This window comes from Mauremys mutica, chromosome 5, assembly GCF_020497125.1.
Source record: "Mauremys mutica isolate MM-2020 ecotype Southern chromosome 5, ASM2049712v1, whole genome shotgun sequence".
NCBI classification, from domain to species: domain Eukaryota; kingdom Metazoa; phylum Chordata; order Testudines; family Geoemydidae; genus Mauremys; species Mauremys mutica.
Window position 1 is genome coordinate 35964225 of NC_059076.1, and position 22632 is coordinate 35986856.

The window sequence follows — 22632 nt, forward strand, 5'->3', positions numbered from 1 at the left end:
AGAGGTTGGAGTTGGGTGACCTCTGTTACGCTTTTTAGCATGCATGTGGGATATTTTATTGTTTTAAATATGTTTTCTCTTTAATGCTTTCATTTTAAGAATAAATGTACTTGCTTAGAAACTGCTGTGTGGCAACTTATACCCGTGGGCAATTATGCTGTTTACAATCTCTGAAGGGGGAGAGCAAAATTCAGACTCTGGCGTGTTCAAGCAGTCTGGCTTCCTGGGAATAACACAGTGTAGGCAGGGCACCGTGAGCCTAACAAAACCCCAGTCAGGAAGGAGAGAGATGTAGGTCTCCACCCAAGAGAGGTAATGGCTGGAAGCCAGAAGCCTAAAAATGGATGATGCCCTTCCTGGACCACAGAGGGAGAGTACAGGTTCAGTTGCCCTGAACTATGACAGCTTGTCCCAAGCAGCTAAGGACCGCACAACTTCAAATCTCAGTATGGGCCATCTCCATTGTCGATTGCTAGTGGGGATTGCACCTAGGATTTTTGGCACCAAAATCAAGTGTGCGGACCACTTGATTGTGATCTGCAGAGAATTGTGCTGGCTCTTCTTCTTTGTCTCTAGCTGCTAAACTGCTAAATATAAGTAAATATAAATAAATGCTTTCCTGGTATCAGTTTTCCAAGTAAGCAGTTGCTGTTTGCACAGAGATGATACATGGCCACAAATAGGACAGGAGGAGGTGATTTAGAAAACATTGTCTTTTAAGATGTTGTCCACATTATAAACAATCTTGGAAACTTGGCCTGACCTTCAGTGTAACTGCTATGTGATTTTTCTTAAGACATTTTATTAAGTCTAATTTTTGTGGCTTTTGTGAGGACAGTTGTGGGCTTATTAGGATGCATGCCTATGGGACATAGTCATGCATGCTGATATATAGTGCTGCTAAGTCTGTATCTGATTCATAACAGAATATATAATAGTTGAAATGCAGACGATATTGAGTTTCAAATTGATATTGCAGTCTCTGGAGATTTGAAGCTTAAATTAACCAAAGGAAGCGTTGCAGTCCTTTGTGTACTCTATCCAATTTTTAAAAATATGAATGTAATGATTATCGTTTAGGGTTTTTTTCTTGCAGAAGATAAGGCTTTAAAATCAATAGCCAAAGAAAATAAAACAAGAAATATACTAAGTTATTAAATAACAGCCACAACTGATGATTAGGGCTGTCGATTAATCACAATTAACTCATGCGATTAACTCAAAAAAATTAATTGCGATTAATCGCAGTTTTAATCACACTGTTAAACAGTAGAATACCAATTGAAATGTATTACATGCTTTTGATGTTTTTCTACATTTTTAAATATATTGATTTCAATTACAACACAGTATACAAAGTTGACTGTGCTCACTTCATATTATTTTTATTACAAATATTTGCACTGTAAAAATGGCAAACAAAATAAATAGTATTTTTCAGTTCACCTCATAGCACCATAATGCAATCTTTTTATCGTGTAAATGCAACTTACAAGTGTAGATTTTTTTGTTACATAATTGCACTCACAACCAAAACAATGTAAACTTTAGAACCCACAAGTCCACTCAGTCCTACTTCCTGTTCAGCCAATTGCTAAGACAAACAAGTTTGTATACATTTACAGGAAATAATGCTGCCAGCTTCTTATTACAGGGTAATTTGATAGTGAGAACAGATGTTTGCATGGCACTGTTATAGCCAGCATTGCAGGGTATTTACATGCCGGATATGCTAAACGTTCGTATGCCCCTTCGTGCTTCGGCCACTGTTCCAGGAGACATGCATTCATGATGATAATGGATTCTACTCAATAACCATCCAAAGCAGTGCGGACCGACGCATGTTTATTTTCATCATCTGAGTCAGATGCCATCAGCAGAAAGGTTGATTTTTATTTTTTTTTTTGGTGGTTCGAGTTCTGTATTTTCCCAAATCAGAGTGTTGCTCTTTTAAGACTTCTGGAAGTATGCGCTGCACCTCGTCCCTCTTGGATTTTGGGAGGCACTTCAGATTCTAAAACCTTGGATCGAATGATGTAGCTACCTTTAGAAATCTCGCATTGTTTAACTGTGCGATTAATCTTTTTAATCACTTGACAGCCCTACTGGTAATCTAAAATCTCTAAAGAATGTTATGGTTGGTTATCAAAATGTAATCTAACTAGAGTTTATTTTAATTAAATGTAAACTGATTTGTAACAATCTGCTTTGTTTCCACCTTGATAGATAGAATTACAAGAGCATGTTGTAATAATCTAGAGATTTAGATCAGACAGATTCCTATTTAGATGATGATTAAGAATTGAAAACATATTTTGTCCTGATTTGCAGTTTGTGAGAATCCTTAGAGTATGATTGGCCTGCAAAAGTATGCAGTGTATTACTAGAGTCAAAGTATTCTGTAAGTGTCTGTGCCTTAGGCTCAGGTTCTGTATCCATTAACACAACTTTTCAATTTGCACAACTTTCCAATTATCCCCACATTTGAGTTTACAGCTGTGTGTATTCTAGACACTGAACCCCTCTGACCTCCCTCAGTTAGAATTCCATGACTGATTTACAAACAAGTTTTATAGACTTAAATTTGCAAATTTAAAAGCAAAAAAGCAAGTATATCTATGGTTCCAGTGAAGCTAGTTAGATGCAACTTCCTCTGATGAACGTTTATCCTGCTAAGAATCCTCTAAGACTTCTGTGTGTAGCGTTAAAATCAGATGATCTAGAGGAAGAAACTCGCCTTTCCCTCTTTTTTAGAAATGCTAAATTTTTTCTTCTGTTTTGGACACTGTTGTTTAAAAATGGATTTTGGTCTTCTGTAGCTCTAGAGATCAAAAAATCTTGATCTTTTAAAAAGTCGAGAGTATTTGCAGTAAAAACAATGCAAATGGTAACTAGTATAGTGGAGAATAAAAATATGGGACCTAATCTTTCTCTCTTCCCATGCCTGGGACTCATTGAAGGAAGTAGTTGTATGCTGGAGAAATGAAGGATCAGGCCTGTAATAATATATTAAACAAGATGAAGCACAGCCAAGAAATGTGGATGGCAAATATTGAAAGAGCTAAAATAAAAATATTCATCATGTTTGAGCTGAATGGGTTATTTCATTCTCCGAGCTTCCTGAGTAATTTGGTCATAGCTGGTTACCACAGCGATGACAATCTCTGACCCACATGCAGCACAATAAAATATAGTTTCAGGATGTTAGAAAAGCTTTCCAGAATCCAAAAAGTCTCTCTGGCCAATAAAGTTCATGCCCATCCACACTCAATTTTAATTATGGTCACAGGCATAGTGGGCTCTGCTAAATGACAGGGGAGGTTTTTGCCACCTATCTTGGTTAGTGCTCATTTGACTAGCTGATAATTACTGGATGATCTGTTTCCCAGCTGGTGCCCAAATGCTCGACTAATTATTTTGGCTCCTCTCTTGGTGATATGGCAGTGTGTGAATCTCATTGCACACCACTGCAGAATTTTAGCTGGGTTGGTAGAAGGAAGGGAGTCTCCTTTCTGCGTTCTTGACCAAGCAAGTAATAGGTTTGTCTTAAATAAAAGTCATTCTGTGGCATATCTTGGACTGGACCTCCCAGTTAGAGTGAATTGTTTCTCTATGGCATCTTCTAACGCTATAACTCTCTGAAGATGTCCAAGCAGTTTTGTATGCCTCTTATCTATCCCTTATTTTTGCAGCAAGAAGTTCTACTTGTTTCTCTTAGGACTGAGAATGTTCATCGTTAAAGCCTGAGACACATTTAGAAGAAAAATAATTAGAGGTTCTTGTCCTGAAATCAGGGCCGGCTCCAGGCACCAGCTGACCAAGCACGTGCTTAGGGTGGCACCTTGTAAGGGGCGGCCAATCTTGGGATGGCAGGGGGCGCTTGGGTATTTTTTTTATTTTTATTTTTTTTTGTTTGGCGGGGCGGTGCTCAAGGTTTTTTCTTGTAGTTTCGGCGGCATGCCGTGATGCTTAGCGGTGTGTGTTTCGGCGGGGTGGCGCTCGGGGGTGTGTGTTTCGGCGGCGCGGTGCTCGGGGGTGTTTCAGCGGTGCTCAGGGAGGGGTGTGCTTTGGTGGCGCGGCGCTCAGGGAGGGGGGTGTTTCGGCAGGGCGGCACTCGGGGGAGGGTGTTTTGGCAGTGTGGCGGTGCTCAGGGGGGCTGTTTCGGCAGGGTGGCGCGGCGCTCGAGGGGAGGGTGTTTTGGCGGGGTGATGCTCTTTTTTTTTTTTTTTTTTTGCTTGGGGCGGCAAACATGTTAGAGCCGGCCCTGCCTGAAATCAAATAACTTGGTAGTGTTAGCTGTGTAATCCTTTCACTAATAGCTGTTGGGCACGTTCTCCATTCTGACATATTGTTTAATTACAAAATGAATTTTTTTAAAGTGCATTACTTTTGATAGTTGTGACTTACTAAATAATTGTTCAGTGCTTTATGCACTACAGTTTGTAACTTTATTTCATGTTACCCTCCATCCACAGATATTGTACAACAAACCATGAAGCATTGAAAATAGTGTGATTTTTTTTCTTTGACATTTGTTTTAAAAGAACATTTAGAAATGTATCATGAAAACCACATAAGAAAATAAGTCCATGGGAACCAACAGATAGCATACTTGTGTAAGCCTGTTGTAAGTGCCAGATTCAGAACTGGATGCATAGTTGTTTAAGGAAACAAGTCTCTCACATTTGAGCATTAACGCTGGCTATTTTTGTGAGAGACATCACTACTAGAAATAAATCTTTTGGCAGCTAATATGTATGTGTGGCGCGGTTTCCTGTGTATGACAGTTTTATTTCATATTTGATTAAAGAGGCCATATTTTTATCATAAAAATAGTAGTCTGTGTCTACAAAAGGAAAATGAAAAGAGCACCACGGTGCCTATTAGGTTTCGTTTTAGTTCAGAAATAATTCACTGAGTAAATCCACTGGGTGTGCTAAAAATATGCTTTAAGATTAGAATTGGTTATAGAATTTGCCGTCAGCTTTGCTCTGCTTATGGTAAGCCAAGTTTGATTCCAAAAACAGACCTTGTCCATTTGTTGTTACTTTCTGTTGTGTAGCATAGTAAAATAATGGAGATTAACAGAAACATTTTTTTTCTGTGTAAGGCGACATGAGAAAATGGCTTTCAAAGTCCTAATAACTGTATAAAACCAACACACACACCACTTCTCCACACCCCCAAATCATCCTGGAATAATTTTCTTGTATGCAGCATATCATCACTAGATTTTGGGGTCATTTTAGTGAAGACCTAGATCCCTGTGCTAGATATAGCAAGTGTTATAAAGACATAATAAAGGTATGTTGGAGCTAATAGTTGAAGTTGTGTAATATGTGGGATATGTATAATATAATAAATAAATTAAACCACAATAAGGTTTCATTTCTCCCATTTCCCCCCCCCCCCCCATGGCTGTTTGACTTGATGTTCCTCTTTCCCCAGGCTCCATGTCTCAGTTCCTGTGCCCCCTGCAATCTCCCTGTCCCCTCAGTTCTACCCTCCTCTTATCCCAGTCCTCCCCTCATCCAACCTCAACTCCAGGTCCCATTTCCAGAATCCTGTGGCTCCTTGTCCTGGACCTGGCTCCTCACCCCTCTCTGCATTTGAGTCAGGCTTTTTCTGCATTCTCCTGCTTGGCGTCTAAGTGCCAACAGGAGGAGCATTGAGAGCATGGAAGATACAGTCTACCAGCTCTCAATTCCTTTGCTTGATGCCACAGCTAACCTTGTGCAGACAAGAGCTGAAATTGCAGGGAAAGTCCTGCTCAGCCCCTGTACCTCCAGGATTGGGCATGCTCAGTGCAGATGGAATCTTCAGAGAATTTAGCTGTCCGTCTCTAACCAGTCTCTGCTGAACATATGCAACTGAGATTGTCAGGGACTTACAACTTGGCCAAATGTAGGCAGATTTTCACAGGGAGGGTAAAAGGCACATCCCCCAACAACAGGCATTGGTATTAGAACTATGGGTACTGGGGGCTGCCACAACCCCTGGCTTGAAGTAGTAATAACAAACAATAAATATATGGTTTCCATCAGCAGCACCCCCCACTATGAAAATTGTTCCAGCACCCCTGAGACCAGGGCAACCCGCCTGCCAAATTTCAACTCCCTGCTCAAATGCATGAAGGCATTACAGCTTCTCAACAAAACAGTTGTAAAAAGTTTTTAACATGGGCAAAATAATGTATTTCCCTCCTAACCTCATTCTAAGAAACCCCTGAGCATGTTTTTCTGAAATTTAAAGAAAAATAAATCAGCCTGAGGCAGACATCCAGCATGGAAAACTTCGTCCTGAATGGTGAAGTTTCACTAAGTTATAAATCAGGAGTAGGCAACCTATGGCACGCGTGCCAAAGGTGGCACGTGAGCTGATTTTCAGTGGCACTCACACTGCCTGGGTCCTGGCCACCGGTCCGGGGAGCTCTGCATTTTAATTTAATTTTAAATGAAGCTTCTTAAACATTACATACAATTTACATTGTATGTAAATTAAACCTTATTTAATTTACATACAACAATAGTTTAGTTATATATTATAGACTTATAGAGCGAGACCTTCTAAGAACGTTAAAATGTATTACTGGCATGCAAAACCTTAAATTAGAGGGAATAAATGAAGACTCGGCACACCACTTCTGAAAGGTTGCCGACCCCGGTTATAAGTAAATGAAAACAGTGTCTTATAATGGAAAGTGTTGGACAGTCTTAACTCTCGAGGCTTTACTAGCGCCGTATACAAACATGAGGTTGTGGGATATACGTTTGTTACCCTAGCTTGGAGATTACTGTGTTACAAGTAATGCCATGATTGGGCCAATAATTTTTTTTTCTCTAGCAACCCACAGGAAACTGTGACAGGGACAACACAGAAAAGTCTCTTACTCAAACATGGAATTTTAATTTGTAGTGTTTTAAAAAAATCTTTTTCTGAATATGAGAAACAATACTTCCCATGTTAGGATCACCCCTTTTATCTCTTTAAACCTCTAATGAGCACTCTTTAATGATTGAATTGTTACTCTTGAATTGTTACAATTGTTACATTATTACATGTGGTAATAGAAAGAACGTGCATGGTCCTTAATTGATACTTTGTCTTTAAGTGGCTGAAGTATCAATGATTTAACCTGCTTTGGTTTTGATTGAAATTATTTTGATCATGTTTACAACGCCTTAAAAGTTTGTGATGATTAAAAAAGCAGTGCTGTGAAAGTAACGCTGTTCCTGCATCAATCTTCTCCCTATTTTAGCCAATAGTAATACCAGTATATTCCCACCAGCAGCCACAGGTGTTTTAAGCACCCTATCAATTAGACTTCCACAAGCAGAGCTAGATGACAAGGGACTTAAAACACCAGTAGCAACCCAAGCATGTCTGTTATAGGGGTCCTAACGTTGAAGGATCTAAGCTGGTGTTAAGAATGGTAGGCAGTTTTTTACAAAATTTCTGTGGTGTAGATGAGGTCTCTCTTGTCGCATTCATGTCCTTTTAATACACTAGCAATACGCTATTACTGCTGTGAACATTCTAGAGTAAGTCAAGATGTGAAAAAGGAAGCTGTATTTTCTCATCTCTATCTCATTGGGCAAGAGTATGAACTAAAGTTCTGTACTTTGGATGCCGATGTAAGTGGAAGAAAGAACACTGCTTGGTTTTCAGATTCCAGGCTGAGCTTGCAGTGAACATAGTCAGAAAAACCTTGGTTGGGGCCCTAATCATGGAAATACTTGTGCACATGCTTAATTTTATACATGCCCGTAATCCCATTGACATTAATGGAACTATTCATGTGTGTAAAAGTTTATAGGATTGAGATCCTGATTTGTAAATTGAGAAAATATATCGAAGTCACAAAGAGGATAAATGTGGAGCACAGATATCATTTTGAATACCTTTGCTGATTATAACCATGTTTTTAAACTTTGAGAATCCTGCAGATGAAATATGGATCCTAAATACTTTACTGAAAAGTATTTAAATTTGTCAGTGATAATGTAGGACACAAACAATGTATTGTTGTCTCTCAGCAGGCCCTAGTAGCAGCTAACAGACTTTCCAAAGCTCTGCTGATGTTGCTAATGCTTATCCATTAAATAGAAGGGACTCTACTAGAACCCCAGAAAAAATCAATATCTGCCAAATGGAATTGGTCCTAATTGGAGGGGGGGATTTTTATGTTCATGCTAATACAGTTTTTTTTAAGTCAGGTATAAAACAACAATTTAAAACTACTTAACAAAACAAGTATTCTTCCATGAACATTTCTTTCCTAAAGCTAAGTAACATAACTTCTTAAGTCTAATTACTTATAATTTCCAAAGGAAACAGTATCCAGCAAATAAGTAAGAAATTAATCACTGTTTGAAAGTGCAAGAGGAAGTTGTCACTTCATTCCAGTTTCTTCACTTGCACGGTTTACCTTTGTGGTGTTTTACATTAACATGTGCTTTATGTGTTTAAGACACAGCTAGACTGCAGCTAAGCTTTATAATTTAAAATGGTTTCCCACAGTGGCAGGGAGAGTTATTTAACCTTTTACTGAGCCAGCAGTAAATGAGACTTTGCAGCATGCCCACCCAGCAGCATATAGTGGAGAATTTTCCTTTCTGCTGTGCAAATTCAGCTTAATCATCCAATTATGTTATTCCAGGGAGAAAGAGGTGGATTTGCTTAGTAACTAGCAGTTCTGGCAAAATGACAGAGTTTGTTTATGTTTTGTATATTGTGAAAAAGTGTGTGTGGTGTTTACCACATTATAAGATCTGTGCATTCTTGATTGAATATGAAAGAATAACATGAAAGTGTCTTTCTATGACTCATCTTTAACAATTTACTTTTTCTCCTTGTCCCTTCTGCCAGACATCCTTTTCTTGTTTTCCTGATTTAACTTACCGCCCCTTCCCTAATGTCATTAATAGTGGATTTAAGCATGAATGTCTTCAGCAGTGGCATGATGGTAAAGCACTTTACACTTTTGAGGCCATCAGCATGTAATACTAATAGTATTTTGTTTATAAACAAAAAGGACAATATTAATAAGGGCCCACTACCCCTTGCCGAAGTTCTTAGCAGACTGTACCTGCCTAATTATAGAGATGACAAATTTTGAATCAGTTTGAATAATATTGAGTAGCAACATCCAATTAGTTGTTGGAGAGAGTTTAGAATGTGTAAAACTATTTTTGTGATAGAGGCAAAATCCATAAAGCTATCACCTTTTCATCCTTAAGACTGACCTCACCTGTGATATGTACAGGAAACTGTTATCTGATAATATCTAGATAAGTTGACAGGAATTCAGCTGGCTCTGGGCCCAGTCACCTAGCAACCCAGTGTACTTGGCTGGCCCTAATAAGCTGTTGCTAAATGGCTGTGCTTCCTGATCAGGGGGAAAAGGGCCAACCGATCATTTAAGCACTGCAGCAATGGCCGTACAGTAGCTGCTCAGTGCATTCACACCTGCAGCTGTGCCAGACCAGCTTCCTGCACCAGCCCTTGTTCCTACCTTCCTCAGAACTCCTGACTCCAGCCATTGACTTGTCTCCTGACCATGCCTTCGGTTCTGTCGTTTGGTTTTGCTAGGCCAGACTCCTGACTACTAAGTCGCACCACTTCTACTCTGTTATGTGAATTGTGATTGTGATGACTGACTGGTGCTGATCAGCATTTTGCTGTGCATATAGCTAGTCTGTGCTTCTTTTTTTTTTTCCCCTATCCTCCCTCTCCCCTGTCTCATTATTATTTCACCCACCTGTTAGGTCTTGTCTGTTTAGACTGTGAACTCTCCAGAGACGGGGCTATCATATACAATGTGTTTGTACAGCACCTAGTACAGTGGGGCCCTAACTTGTTTGAAGCCAGTTACATTTAGGTGTAAAGCATTATGCATGGTAAGAGAGCCTTTTTTGGTTTTGTATATGTTAAGTGAGAGGGAGCCAACTGGTACACTTAGTGACAACTTTGTAGTAAGAGTCATCATTGGTCTGCAGCAGTCTTTTCCAGTTTACAATATATTTGTAGTTGCTTGTAGTCTTCTGCTTTCTTGTTTCCTGGGTGAAATAATAAGCAATTACCAGATCAAGCGCTAGGAAATCTGCTTGGCTAAAAACATGGTATAAGCTTATCTCAACTTTAAAAGTCATTGTGTCTCATTTCTGAACATAGACACATACCGTAGGTATGACACAGATAAATAGATCATGTAGAATGCCACCTTCAGCAGAACACATGGTTCCTAAGGCATTTGAACTTTTGCAAAAAATCGTACTTGGTCCCTTGCTTACATTGAAATTGATTTAATTCAGGGGTTCTCAAACTTCATTGCATCATGACCCCCTTCTAACAACAAAAATTACTACACAACCCCGGGAGGGGAGGAGCAAAGCCTGAGCCCTGCCGCCTTGGCGAGGGTGGGGGTGGGGGGGTGCAAAGTCAAAACCCAAGCCCTGCCCCACAGCCTGTAACCTGAGCCTTGCCATCCAGAGCTGAAGCCCTCATGCACCAGGCGGTGGGGCTTCGGCTTTGGCCCTGGACTGCAGCAAGTCTAACGCCAGCCCTCGTGACCCACTTTGAAGCCCCGAACCACAGGTTGAGAACCGCTGATTTAATTCAGTGCCGAAATACCTCTGTTTAAAAAAGGCTTTTTTTTTTTAATGTGATAAGGAATGCCAAGTTCATTTAAAAACAAAAAGCAAAAAAACCTGCAGCCCACCTTAAGCCATTCTGTCTCCTGGATCAAAACTCAGCTAAATGCAAGAGCTATTATCAGATGGAACTGCTAAGTGCAGGTCCAGCAGAATCAGTAACACTTAATTTCTTTTCCATAAAGGTGTATCTGCATGTGAAAGCCAGGATGAAATGCCAATCAGAAATTACAGCTTAATGGAAAATGAGATGGAAGCTCTGATTGTGTGGCCTACCGGTGCTTAGAGCTCTTTAATCTTTCTGAAGCTCAGCTTCTAATTTCAGAATATTTATGTAGCTTTAATTCCTAATATTAAAAACATTAAAATTCCTAATGCCTCCTTTGTATTAAAAGCAGTAAATGCATATAGCTTTGTAATTCCCAGTCCTGTTTAAAAGTTAATGGGGTGAGAAGAACAAGTGCTCTAATTTAAAGGATTTAGGAGGTAGTCAAGGAAACGCATGGGATGAGAGTAGACTTCTAATGCCAGCTCATATAAATCTTTTTTCTAAATCGTGCTGTCTGTTAAGCAACCTTCCCTGGTGAACAACTTCTCATAGCTGAATTTTCTAAAATGAGATTCCACATTGATGTTAGGATACGGGAAAATAAAAGTTCAGGAATTTTACTACAGTGTAACTAGGAGCAGATTTGAAAGGACTTTTAAAGAAAAGGGCAGGAGAAACAGTGACTTGCAAGTGTTTCCCAGCTCAGGTAGTGAGGTCACTGCCAAGAACAGTGAGTGAAACGCTGTTGTAAGTGCTCTCTCCCTAACTACTGTCTTTCATTTTTCTGAGTAGCAGCCGTGTTAGTCTGTATCCGCAAAAAAAACAGGAGTACTTGTTAGTCTTTAAGGTGCCACAAGTACTCCTGTTTCATTTTTCTGAGCAACAGTGTTTGATTCATCCCTATATTTTGATTGCAGTTTTCTGTCGGCTAGTTTTGACCCTTAAACCCATCTTTTTAAATAACTATAAACCACAATTGTGTGTGTGTGTGCATGTGAGGCTTTTTAATGCATACCCTGGTATTGCTCACAGACTGGATCCTTAATTTTGCTTTCCATTGTTTAAAAAAATAGTTTTTCAGAGAATTTTTCTCTGTATGCAGTATGGAAAACCCTAAATAGGTCATATCAGAAGGGTAACAGAAGAGAGTAAGTTATAAATGCCTTCTCCTATACTATTTGGACTGTGTTTGTTAATTTTTTCTCCTAGGTGTCCTGGTCAATTGGACCCCTTCTTTTTTTACACCTGCCTGCCAATGAGCCTTACTGCCTTTAGAGCTGTGGTTTGTAGCCTAGTGGATTCTTTTCAGCTCTCGCTTTCTATTGTTTTTTTATTTTTAAAGTAGGCATTGATTCAGCAAGTACATGTTTTAACTTTCAGTATGTAAGTAGTCCCAACGACCTCCATGAGACTATTTGCAGCTTAACGTTAGACAAGTGCTTAAGTACCTGGTTGAATCAGGCTCTTAACTGGGAGCTGTTTTATATTCACAGCTTGGTGGGTTTTTTAAATGAATTTAAAATGGCCACAAACTGCTGCTGAGAGGACAAGCAATCTTTTTGGAGGCTTATTTTCGAATGGCTTCTCTCTCTCTCTCTCTCTCTCCCCCCCCCCCCCACCACCACCTCAGCTGGAATCTGGTGCCTAACTATGACACCACCAAAAGGCCTAAACAAGGGATGAGGCCAATCACTGGGTACAGTTAAGAATTCTGTCCAAAAGTCTAGTCGTCAGCATAAGATAAACATGGCTATAGCAGAGCTCTTAATCTTCCTCCGAGGCCTCCTCTGCATCTTCTTTCTCAATCACTGTGGATGGCACCACCATCCTGCCTGTCACTCTGGCCCATAATATGGGCATCATCTTCGACTCGGGTATCCAAGTCCTCATATCCAGGCTATGTCTAAATCTTGAAGATTCTTTCATATAGATTTAGGGTTTGACTAAACAGCAAATTAGCGCATGGCAAATCTGCAATACTCCAGCATGCTATGCACTCACTGTCCATGTGGACCTTGCTGCTGCGCCCTAAAAGTTCCCCAGTATGATTTGCATACTGCTGTTTCAAACTTTAGGGCACAGTAGCAGAATCTACATGGACAGTTAGCGTGCAGCATGTAAGTGCACTGCAGATTTACACCACAGCTTGATTCACACTTCTGCTTTGTTTAGACATGCCCTTAAACTGTAAGCACTTTGGCGTAGAAACTGTCTTTTTGTTCTATTTGTACAGAGCCGAGCACATGATCTTGGCCCCTGAGTAAGGCAGGTAGGCATTATGGTAATACAAATAAATGATGATAATAAGTAGGTGGAGCTCTAGCTAACATCAAATATCACTGCTGACACAGCAGATTGTGGAAGATGTGAAACTATATTTAGTGTGCAGAAAAGAGTATAAAGAATTTGGTTGGACTGTCCCAAGCAGAAAAGCAAGCTTGAGAGTAAACAGATTTTTGAGCTGTGAGCAATAGTCTTTGGAGGGAGGGCTCTATGCCCATATTGCTCTCTCACGCCTAAAGTGCCCCCAGAAGTGGAAGTGATACAAAACGTATACCGGAAATACCTGAGAAGAATTGAACAGACTTGGTGGGCTCCTTGTGACTTTTTAAACTCAAGTGCTAGACATAAATGTAGAGAAAAGTGCTTTATATGTTGACAGTTTTTTAGAGAATGTCCATGAAGAATCTTTCTCTGTGAATGGGAAGTATGCAGGCATTATCAGATACAGCAGATAAAGACAGACTTTTAAAGGTAGTTCTCTCCCCCCCACCCCCCAGAAAAAAACCAGCCAAACAAAAAAAACAGTTTTATATATGGAGAGTAGAGCTGTTTATTTTTCCATCTGTATTTTCACTAACACAATCTTTGGAGGAAGAAATGACTCTAATAAAAACAGTTGTTAATGAAGGAATTGATTCAGCAGTTCTGTTTCCTGCAAAACTCCGCATAAATTATGGGAAACACCTTGATATTCTGGGACATCATACAGTACAGATGGATATTAGGTATCCTAGTTCAGAAAAGGAAGAGAAGGAATCATAAGAAAGATGGTAATGAACTTTACAGGTGGCTAATGCCACTTAGGATATTTATTTTAACTGAGTTGCAGTTATGTTAGTGGTTACTCAGCCATTAACAGGAGATCGTTTCTTAGGCTATGTCTACACTATGAGTTAGGAATATTATTTCCCTGCTTGTGTAGAGTAGCTCTCATCAGGCTAGCATGAATACAAATAGAAGCATAGCCCAGGTAGCAGCAGTGGAGGCACAGCTGAGTCGGGTTGAATACAAGCTCTCCTAAAACCACTGAATATGTACTGAACACAGCTCAGCCATGCTTCTACTGCTGCTACTGTGGCTACAGTGGTATTTATACTCCTGGTAGCTCAATGAATGCTAGCACGAGAATGTGTATGTGAGCAGGGATATTGCATCCCTAGCTCATAGTGTAGGCATAGTCTTACCTATGGCGCACTTGTTTGCTATTTGCCCGTTGGGGATAATGATGAATTTTGATGATTATGACTTCTATTATATAAGCATAGGAAATACCAGATTTAAGGTTGCCTGTTCAACCTTAATTCTTCCCCTGTGTACATCCATCCTGTGCACTGAACTAGGCAGCGCGCTTTGGGCTCCAGCAGCTGACACTCCAGGCCAGGCTCCAGCAGCAACTCTGCTCCCTCCTCAGCGCCGGCAGCTTCTTTCGGACTGAGTTTGTAACCTTGTCCCCTTCCCGGCTGGGGGTAGGGGATAAAAACAATGCATCCCCCTCCTGACTGGAGGGGGGCGTAAAAAACGTGCATCCCTCTCCCGGCTGGTGGGGTGGGTGTATGAAAGCAGCATAGACCAGTGCTGCTCCTGCTCTGCTAACTCCAGCTGCCTTGGGCTGGCAGCCCCAGTGTCATCACCTCCTAGCTGTAAGTAGCTGCCCTATACGTAGGGACATGCAGCCCAGATGTGCCTACTTTTAAGATGCAATACAGGCACAGTACAGTACAGTGTTTGCTTTTTCTTCCTTTCTTTGGTCCCCACTGCTCCCTAATTGGTTACTTCCAGTTTCAGTGGTGTCCGGTTGACAGGTCAGTCTGTAACTCTGGTGATCGTATCTTTGAGGTTCTGCTGTATCAATATAAGCTAGCACATGTTGGCAACACGCTGCTGAAGCAAGGGCTAGCGCTAGCAGTAATTACTTGAGTTAGTTAATACCAGACCTAATCATCCATTTTTCATTGCACTGTTTTGTTTTGTTTTGTTTTGGGGAGGGGGGGGCTGGAAAATGTTGATTCATCAGAACTGAAACTATTTGCAAACAGTTGATTGGTTTTGACAAATCTGACTTGAAATTTTTGGGGGTAATACGTTTCAATTTTCTGAGTTTAAATGACTTTTTATTTTGAAGTTTATTAAATTTAGACTTAAAGCTTAAAAAAAAGAAAGAAGATCAAAACCAAAATGAAATGTTTAGGAATTGTTTTGATTGACCCGGAGCAAATTTTTTTTCAGATTTTTGACTTGCAAAAATTGTCAAGATTTTGATTTTTCATCCCAATTTGAGATGGGAAAATGTTTTGATATCTTGAAAATATTCATGGGACAGGAAAACCATCTTCTCCTCTGCTCTATTTAATATTCTGATCACAAGTGCCTCAACATCTCCTGTTCCCTTATGTATATGTTTCCTCATTGATAAGTAAAAATTGCAAAGCAAATGATAAGCTAGGTACTGAATCAGTATCAACATACCCATGCATATATACAAGAGATTAGGTGGCAAAGATAATTCTATGAACTATGATTCTGTTTTTCTCTAAGCATAAAATTCAGCCCCCTATACCCTTAGAATAATCCTGCTTTTAAACAGCATATTATATATTTAACTCTTAAAATCAATGCAGTGATGTTCACCAGTAATATTGGAACAATTTTTAGATTTTTAATTTTTCTATTTTGTATTTTACGTCTGGGCTGTATTTACTGTATGATGTGCATATAATTTGTCCAGCAATGTTAATGGGAGTAATACCTGCACTGGGGAGAAGTGGCCCCAGCACCTTGTTGTGTATGGAAGAATTGCAAAGCACCCATTTGGATTTTCTAAACAAAATAGCTACCTTTTAATTAACACGGAAAAAGTATTCCATCAGTAACAGTCACCAAAACAGTAGCCTAAACAGCTTCCAGAAGATGCTCACTCTAGCAGTTCCCAGCTATCCTGCACAGATTTGTCTCCAGACAAGCTGGAATAATTCACTGGAAACAGCTGAACACTCAGAAGTTAAAAAATTTCGCCTATGTTTGACCTCAAACACAGTAGGAGCACAACAGTTGCATAGGGACAAATTCAGCCCTGGTGTAAGCAAGAAAAGCTCCATTGGAGTCACATACAGCAGGGCTACATTTTGGCTGAATGGAGCTGAATTTAGCCTTTGTACATACGTGACTGACTTCATTAACTCTTTACTGCTAGGTTAAAATATTATGCAAATCAGATACCTGTAAATGCCATTACTAGGCAATGAGACAAGTGGACAAAGTGGTGATAGGTACATGCTACTTCTGCAGACTACAGTAAAACACAATGCAGTGGTGCACTGAAGCCTCTGAACCACATGTCCTGTGCTGGATTTTCTAAATATAGAAAAAAATGTTTGCTTTGGTATGGATGCTTTGAAAAGTTAAAGCTGGTAACATTTGAAGCTGAAGTATTGAGACTTCCACATAGAGATCCATTAGCTCCAGACGCAAAATTGCTGTGGGGTTACTGGTGAAAATGATCTAACTCACTTTCGCTCAGTCCTGTTTAGAGATAACATGGGTGGCATAATGCATTCTACTATGTTAAGTCCTTGGGTATTTTACCATCTCTCATGAGATCAGCTGAGATTTTCAACAGACTCTAGATTTAAACACCAGGGTGTTGGTAACTGGACATTCTCAATGAGTTTGCATGACTGGAATTCACTTCCTTGTATCACTCTTACAGAGGTTGAGTTTGCTGGCCTTTTGAGCATGCTGCAAAGTATATCTGTTTGTCATGGCTTTTTTTTTTTTATGGAATTCATTGGATTGGGTAGAGGTGATTCTTCTACAATGAGGAGCTGATTTAAAATTAGCTTCTTAAAAATTCAGCCATTTCGCAATTATAAATAAGCACTATGGTTGGAAAAGCTCTACCACACTTTGTGGCCCACCTTTCTGCATTTTGTGATCATCTCACTGAAATTCCCTGTACATAAACTCTACTGTAATTTAGTGGTTTTGTATTCATCAGCAATTATCAATATACATTGTTCACAAAATATATTTGTGAATAAGATGCACTGATTCACTTTGCTGGTGTTCAGGATGCATTATTTTGTTTGTTTTTGTGTGGCTTAATTACATGTGTTTTTTCACAATAATAACAGAAAGCAAAAGCACCACAGATTCTAGTGCTTCTGAATATTTGTGAGAGCATTCACAGTGGAAAGGCTGTTGGGCAAATAATCGAATATTTCTGTGGCACCACAATAAATTAGCTGAGTGTTCCCAAATAATTTTTATAAAGCTTAGCTCATCCAGAAACAATACCAAGTGACTTAGGTGACCAATAATATGGTTCAATGGGGGAATAATAAATAGTGAAAGGGCATAGGGAGAGATTCTGTGCTGCACCTCAAAGATGCAGGCCAGAACTCACCGATCAGGGGAGGTTAAGGTATCTCTAAGTCATCTTTGCATCCTCTTGATCCTGGGCTACTCTGGGAACTGGAGTAGTCTCTGGCATAATTTAGACAGCTCCATGGAACGGTCTAAATTATGGTGGGTTTCCCATTTGATCTATGGGCCCTACTGCTGCCCAGAATCTCCTCCCCACTCACTTCACATCCATCCCATTCCTGACATGTCCTCTACATGATGGCTTTCGAGGGGATCCTTGAAGGACAACTTGTGGCTGTCTACATCAGTTCTTGAACTGGGGAAGTCCTATGGACCTATGGACTTCCTCCTCTGGAGAGATCCAAGGCTTTTAGGGCCCCTTTACCTTGCATAAAGTGGCTGGAGTGAAGGGGAGGATCTTATCGATAGTGAACACTTCATGAACCAAGAACAGGCTAAAATTTGTTTTCATAAGCTATTCCTCAGACAATTGCAAATGACATGTTCTTAAAAATCTATTTATGGATAATTTTCAAACAGAAAATAGAGCTAAGTTTTTTTAGATAAACTATCCACAATGAATAATTTGAAAAGTTCTAGATGCAGTGCTATATGGCTTATCTCAAACTTGTCTGTAGTTACAAGAAAGGAATGTTTCTATGCAAAACTTCACTTTTATATTTAGGATGATCATATAAAGCAGAAGTTGCAATGAATGCTGGATAATGCCTAAACAGTTAAGTGAGAAACTAGGTGAGGTTATATCTTTTATTGGAGCAGCTTTCGTTAATGAAAGAGACAAGCTTTTGAGCTTGCACAGAGATTTTCTTCAGGTCTGTGTAAACTTGAAAGCTCACCTCTTTCACCAACAGAAGTTGGACCAATAAAAGATATTAACCTCACCCACTCTGTCTCTCTAACAGCCAGGGACCAATAGGTACAATAACACCACAAATAAATAGTTACATCATTTTAAATATTTTATTTTTCTCTCTTTAAAGTCTAGGGACTCTATCCAGTTGAATGACCTGAAGGCGGAAGTGTCACCACGGATTTCAGCAGAAGATCTGATTGACTTGTGTGAGCTGACGGGACCTAGTCACTTCAAAACGCCCACAAAGAAAACCAAATCTAGCAAGCCAAAACTGCTTGTAGTTGACATCCGTAATAGCGAAGAGTATCCTTCATATTGTCTCATTCACCACTACTCCTGACATGATGGAATTTTGGGCTGGTGTAAAGCTGACATAGCTGGTTTTACACCAGTAGCTCTCTGCTCCACTCCTTCCCCTCCACTGGTTCAATGGATGTGTCAGGAGAGGGGATGAGCTTTTGGGGACCAGAGGGCAAGTGGAAGGGTTGGGATATGATGTGTTCTGCCAATCCCCACCTAGAAAAAAAATTTCTAAGAAGAGTATTGTATTGGTGTGAGTTAAAGTAGCCCCGTGGCTGCTCTAACTTACTCAGGGAGGCTTGTTCAGCTACCCAGCTGACTCATGATCAGAGAAGGCATAAAGGCAGCCTACAGCCACCTTTTTCTCAGTGCAGCTGAGGATTGTACCCAATATATTTTTCATTACATCCTTCAAACATGGCTTTTAATTTAACATAAACAACTTTGAGGATTTTTTCGTTTGGCTTCTTTATTTTTATTTTTTTTCAATTATGTGATTCTTTCAGCAAGGAGCATATCTCTGTCAGCAGTCTCCATCTAAAAGTGGGATAGATCACAACACATTGTTAGGTGAGTCTCTTAATGTCCTAGGCAGCATTTTAAAGTATAGTTATTTATTTGTAATTACTTATTTACCACTTTATAAAAAGTTCCTTTCATAACAGTGAAGCTGGTGCAGATTATTGCTTTTGAAGGATATGGACCTAATTTTTCTGGGTAACAGGCTGTGATGTCTCACTTAAAGGATCAGGTCCCAAATTCCTGCTTCTGTACACCAGCAAACGGATCACAGTAACGTGGGTTGTCACAAAATGTTAGCACAAATTTGATTGCAATTTAGATATCCACAGAATTAATACATATTGCAAGTATATATTCTGTACTATGCAAAATGTACCATGCTGTATGCATCTGAGGAAAGAGCTGTGAATTCTAAACTATAGAATACCTATATAAGCTTTCTTTTAAGACAGTATGGTGATCTAGAAGAGTAGGATTTGCTAGAAAGTGTCCCATGTTTATTTTTCTTTAAACAAAGTTTCCACTCAGTAATGGATCAGTATTAACTATTTAGGGATCATATGTGACTTGGATGATTTTTACCCTGAACTGACATAGGTATCAAATGTCTTAATCTTTTTAAATCTTTGTTACTGGCCTTTTCAGGAGTTTACAGCTTGATAAATCCTTTCTTTTAAGGGGAATGGTAAACTTAGGAAGAAGCAGTGACTAAAGTATTTTCCTCAATGTTTAATATTTGACACTGTTTACTGCAAAACAGAGCATGGTAGAATTGGGAGACTATTCCACATCGTAACTGGAAAGATGCCAAAACTTGAACGCTCAACATGATCTGCTGTTTAGATAAAATAAAGAGGATCAAAGCATGGAAGTGTAATTTTTCCCTTGTATTTATTAATTTCATGCATCAGTTGAGTTTCAAGTTAGTCACAGGCTCAGGTATCTGAATCCTTTTGACTCATCATTGTCTGGACTTCAGTGACTTTTTTCCCCTCACAAAATTAAGGTTAATTTTTAAGCTATATTCATAGTAAGGGTCAAAGCAGGAAATACTTTTAATTTGTTCCTCTTTTCTATCTACCATGTTATTTAGGAGGCCAGCAGAAACTTGAGCTATTATACAGGAAATAGACCCTTTATCATAAAGAATGTAGCTATTATTCTCATCATAAATCCTCATCAGAATTTCACTAAGTAGTTCTCTTGTTAGCAGACTCACCATTCCAAGATCCTGGTTTGTCTTTCTGGTCAGTCTGAGGCATATTAGTGAGCGGTTCAGTGTGGGAAGCTGCGGTTACTCATGCTGTACCTATTCTGTGGATAAATAGCAGACATCAGTCTCCAGGGTTGTAAGAAGTGAGGAGTCTCCTTGCTGAAAAGTGAGCTTGTACTGGTAATAAAATAATCCATTGAGTTAGTTGACCTGTTATCTGGGAATGTCCCAGTATCTCCCAGAGAATATACTATACATAAGAAATTGACTGACTGTCAGGTATTCTGAAAACATAGGTGAAATCCTAAGAAGAATGCATCACCTATGCTATTGTATATCCACTCAGATATGGGAGGTACTCAGCCTTCAAACATTTTCATCTCAATGCAAAAAAGTCTGTATAGTTTTGCTGTATTTCCTGTTATATATTACTATTACCTATCTTCAGAAAAATGCTATACCGCTTTGTGAGTTTTATAAGAGAATATCTCAATATGCACAATTATAAGAGAATATCTCTATAAGAGAATCATTTTGTAATTTATTTTAATATTTCACTCATATGATGCCTTTTCATGCACAACTTTGTTTTACAAGAAAGAAAGAGCAGAATAGCTTTTAATGTGATTTGGTGGGAGAAACAGGACTTTCAACAGGTTTCTTGTTCATGACATTTTTTAAACAGTGTCCAGCATAACTTCATTATAAGGCTGTCCTTGGATACTAAGGAATTGCTGTATTGTAATGAAGTACATATTGCGAGCGTAAGATCTAGTGACCCCTTTCTTCCAAGATTATTTTACCAAGAGAAAACTTTGTAATGAAAAGGTAATGTACTCTGAGCATTTTCTATTGCAGTAGAAAGTCAGCAGATCTGTTGTAGCCTCTTTTCATTAAACATGTTAGCAGAAATACTGGCAGTGTTCCATTCCTTTTATGAAGGTCCTAGCTAAGTACTTTATGGTCTTTCAGTCTTTCGCAAAATCTCTGCCTTTGTAATCAGCTAAGGACTGGAATGGTTAAGATGGTCACTTAAGATTAGAAAGAATACAAACCACACAAAAAAAACAGTCTGCATAGTTAGTTACTAATGTCATTACTCTAAGTAAATGTATTTTATTCTATTTAAAGGTTAGGTCAGTTGTTGCATTGAGCAGCTTAGTATACTCAATATGGGCAAAGTCATGTTCTGTCTAAAAGAACTGTCCTATTTTTAAACTTTTATCTTACTTAGTACTATTTACAATGGAGCTGTGAATAAGAACTGTTTGTACAGTTTGTGGTGGGGACGAGATTCTTTCTTCCAATTAGACATGAATAAACAACCGTAATTAGTGGTTTTGGGTTCTCGCTCTTATTAATCTTTCAAAAGTTTTTTTTGTTATGCTTTCCCATCATGCAACAGTGATAGTCATCAAACTGGTACTGTTCACACTAATCACATTTAAGAAAGGCATGCTAGTATTAATCTTAAAAGATTAACTCTTAGCTCCTTCCAATTCAACTTCTTGTAATTAAAGCCTGCCTTCTACTAGCCTTCTACAAGTACTGCCATAAATAGTGACTAATCTCCATACCTGTGACTCATATGCTTTTGAAGCAAATTCTACTTTTACTTCCCTGCTCCCCCAAACCTACTCCTGTACCCTAGGGGAAAAAAAAGATGTCTGTCATGCTCACCTGCACAAATAGTCATTTCTGTTATAATTTTATTCAAACTCGTGGAAGAATGGCCCAGTGTTGTGTTTTTTCTCTTAATTTGTACCCAAAAGATTTCACACACGTTTTCATGTTCATTACTTGTTCATAAAATCTTATTAGAGCAGGACATTTAGGTCTGGATGTATAACAGGAGTTAGTTGTTGTGACTTTGGAGCAGGAGGACTGGATCATGGGTGCCCTACATCCTGGGTGAAAGGTCTAACCACCAGGCTATAAAGTCATTGCTGGGTTGTGCACTCTGGCCCAAATAATTCTAGGATTTTTTATCCAAAGCGGAACAGCTTTAAGAGAAGAGATTGAAAGAGAGAGACATCAGAACACAGCATGATGTTGTCCTTCATGATGGAAGATGATGCTGATGACAGTATTATGGCTTATGAGTACTGAACAGTTGTGGCTAAACAGACCGATGCGCAAGTGGCAGTCCTTTCCACATGAAGTGCGTAGCTTGATGCCGAGGAAGAGATTACAGTCTGTGCCTGCTGAATCTGCCACTATTTACAACTCAGCCTCTGTGCCTCAAGATCTATATGACAGTTTACCCCGAACTGCCTGAAGACCTTTGTGGAGGATTGCAGCCTGTTCCAGAGAATTGGAAACATATCCTGATACCAGCATTAAGGGCTCTTGTAGCATAATAAGCATTGCTGTATAG

At 39.3% G+C, this 22632-nt stretch overlaps 1 protein-coding gene across 3 annotated transcripts in view; it reads left to right on the plus strand.

Annotated features, from left to right (window-relative positions):
* TBCK (TBC1 domain containing kinase) overlaps positions 1–22632 on the plus strand; it is a 167873-nt gene that overhangs the window by 120821 nt on the left and 24420 nt on the right. For 2 of the 3 annotated variants that reach the window (XM_045018236.1, XM_045018235.1), the window contains exon 24: positions 18348–18523. In XM_045018236.1, the coding sequence (XP_044874171.1) occupies positions 18348–18523 (176 nt within the window). Of the gene's footprint in view, positions 1–18347; positions 18524–19026; positions 19091–22632 lie in introns of all 3 variants that reach the window. The other variant, XM_045018237.1, reaches the window with a different exon arrangement.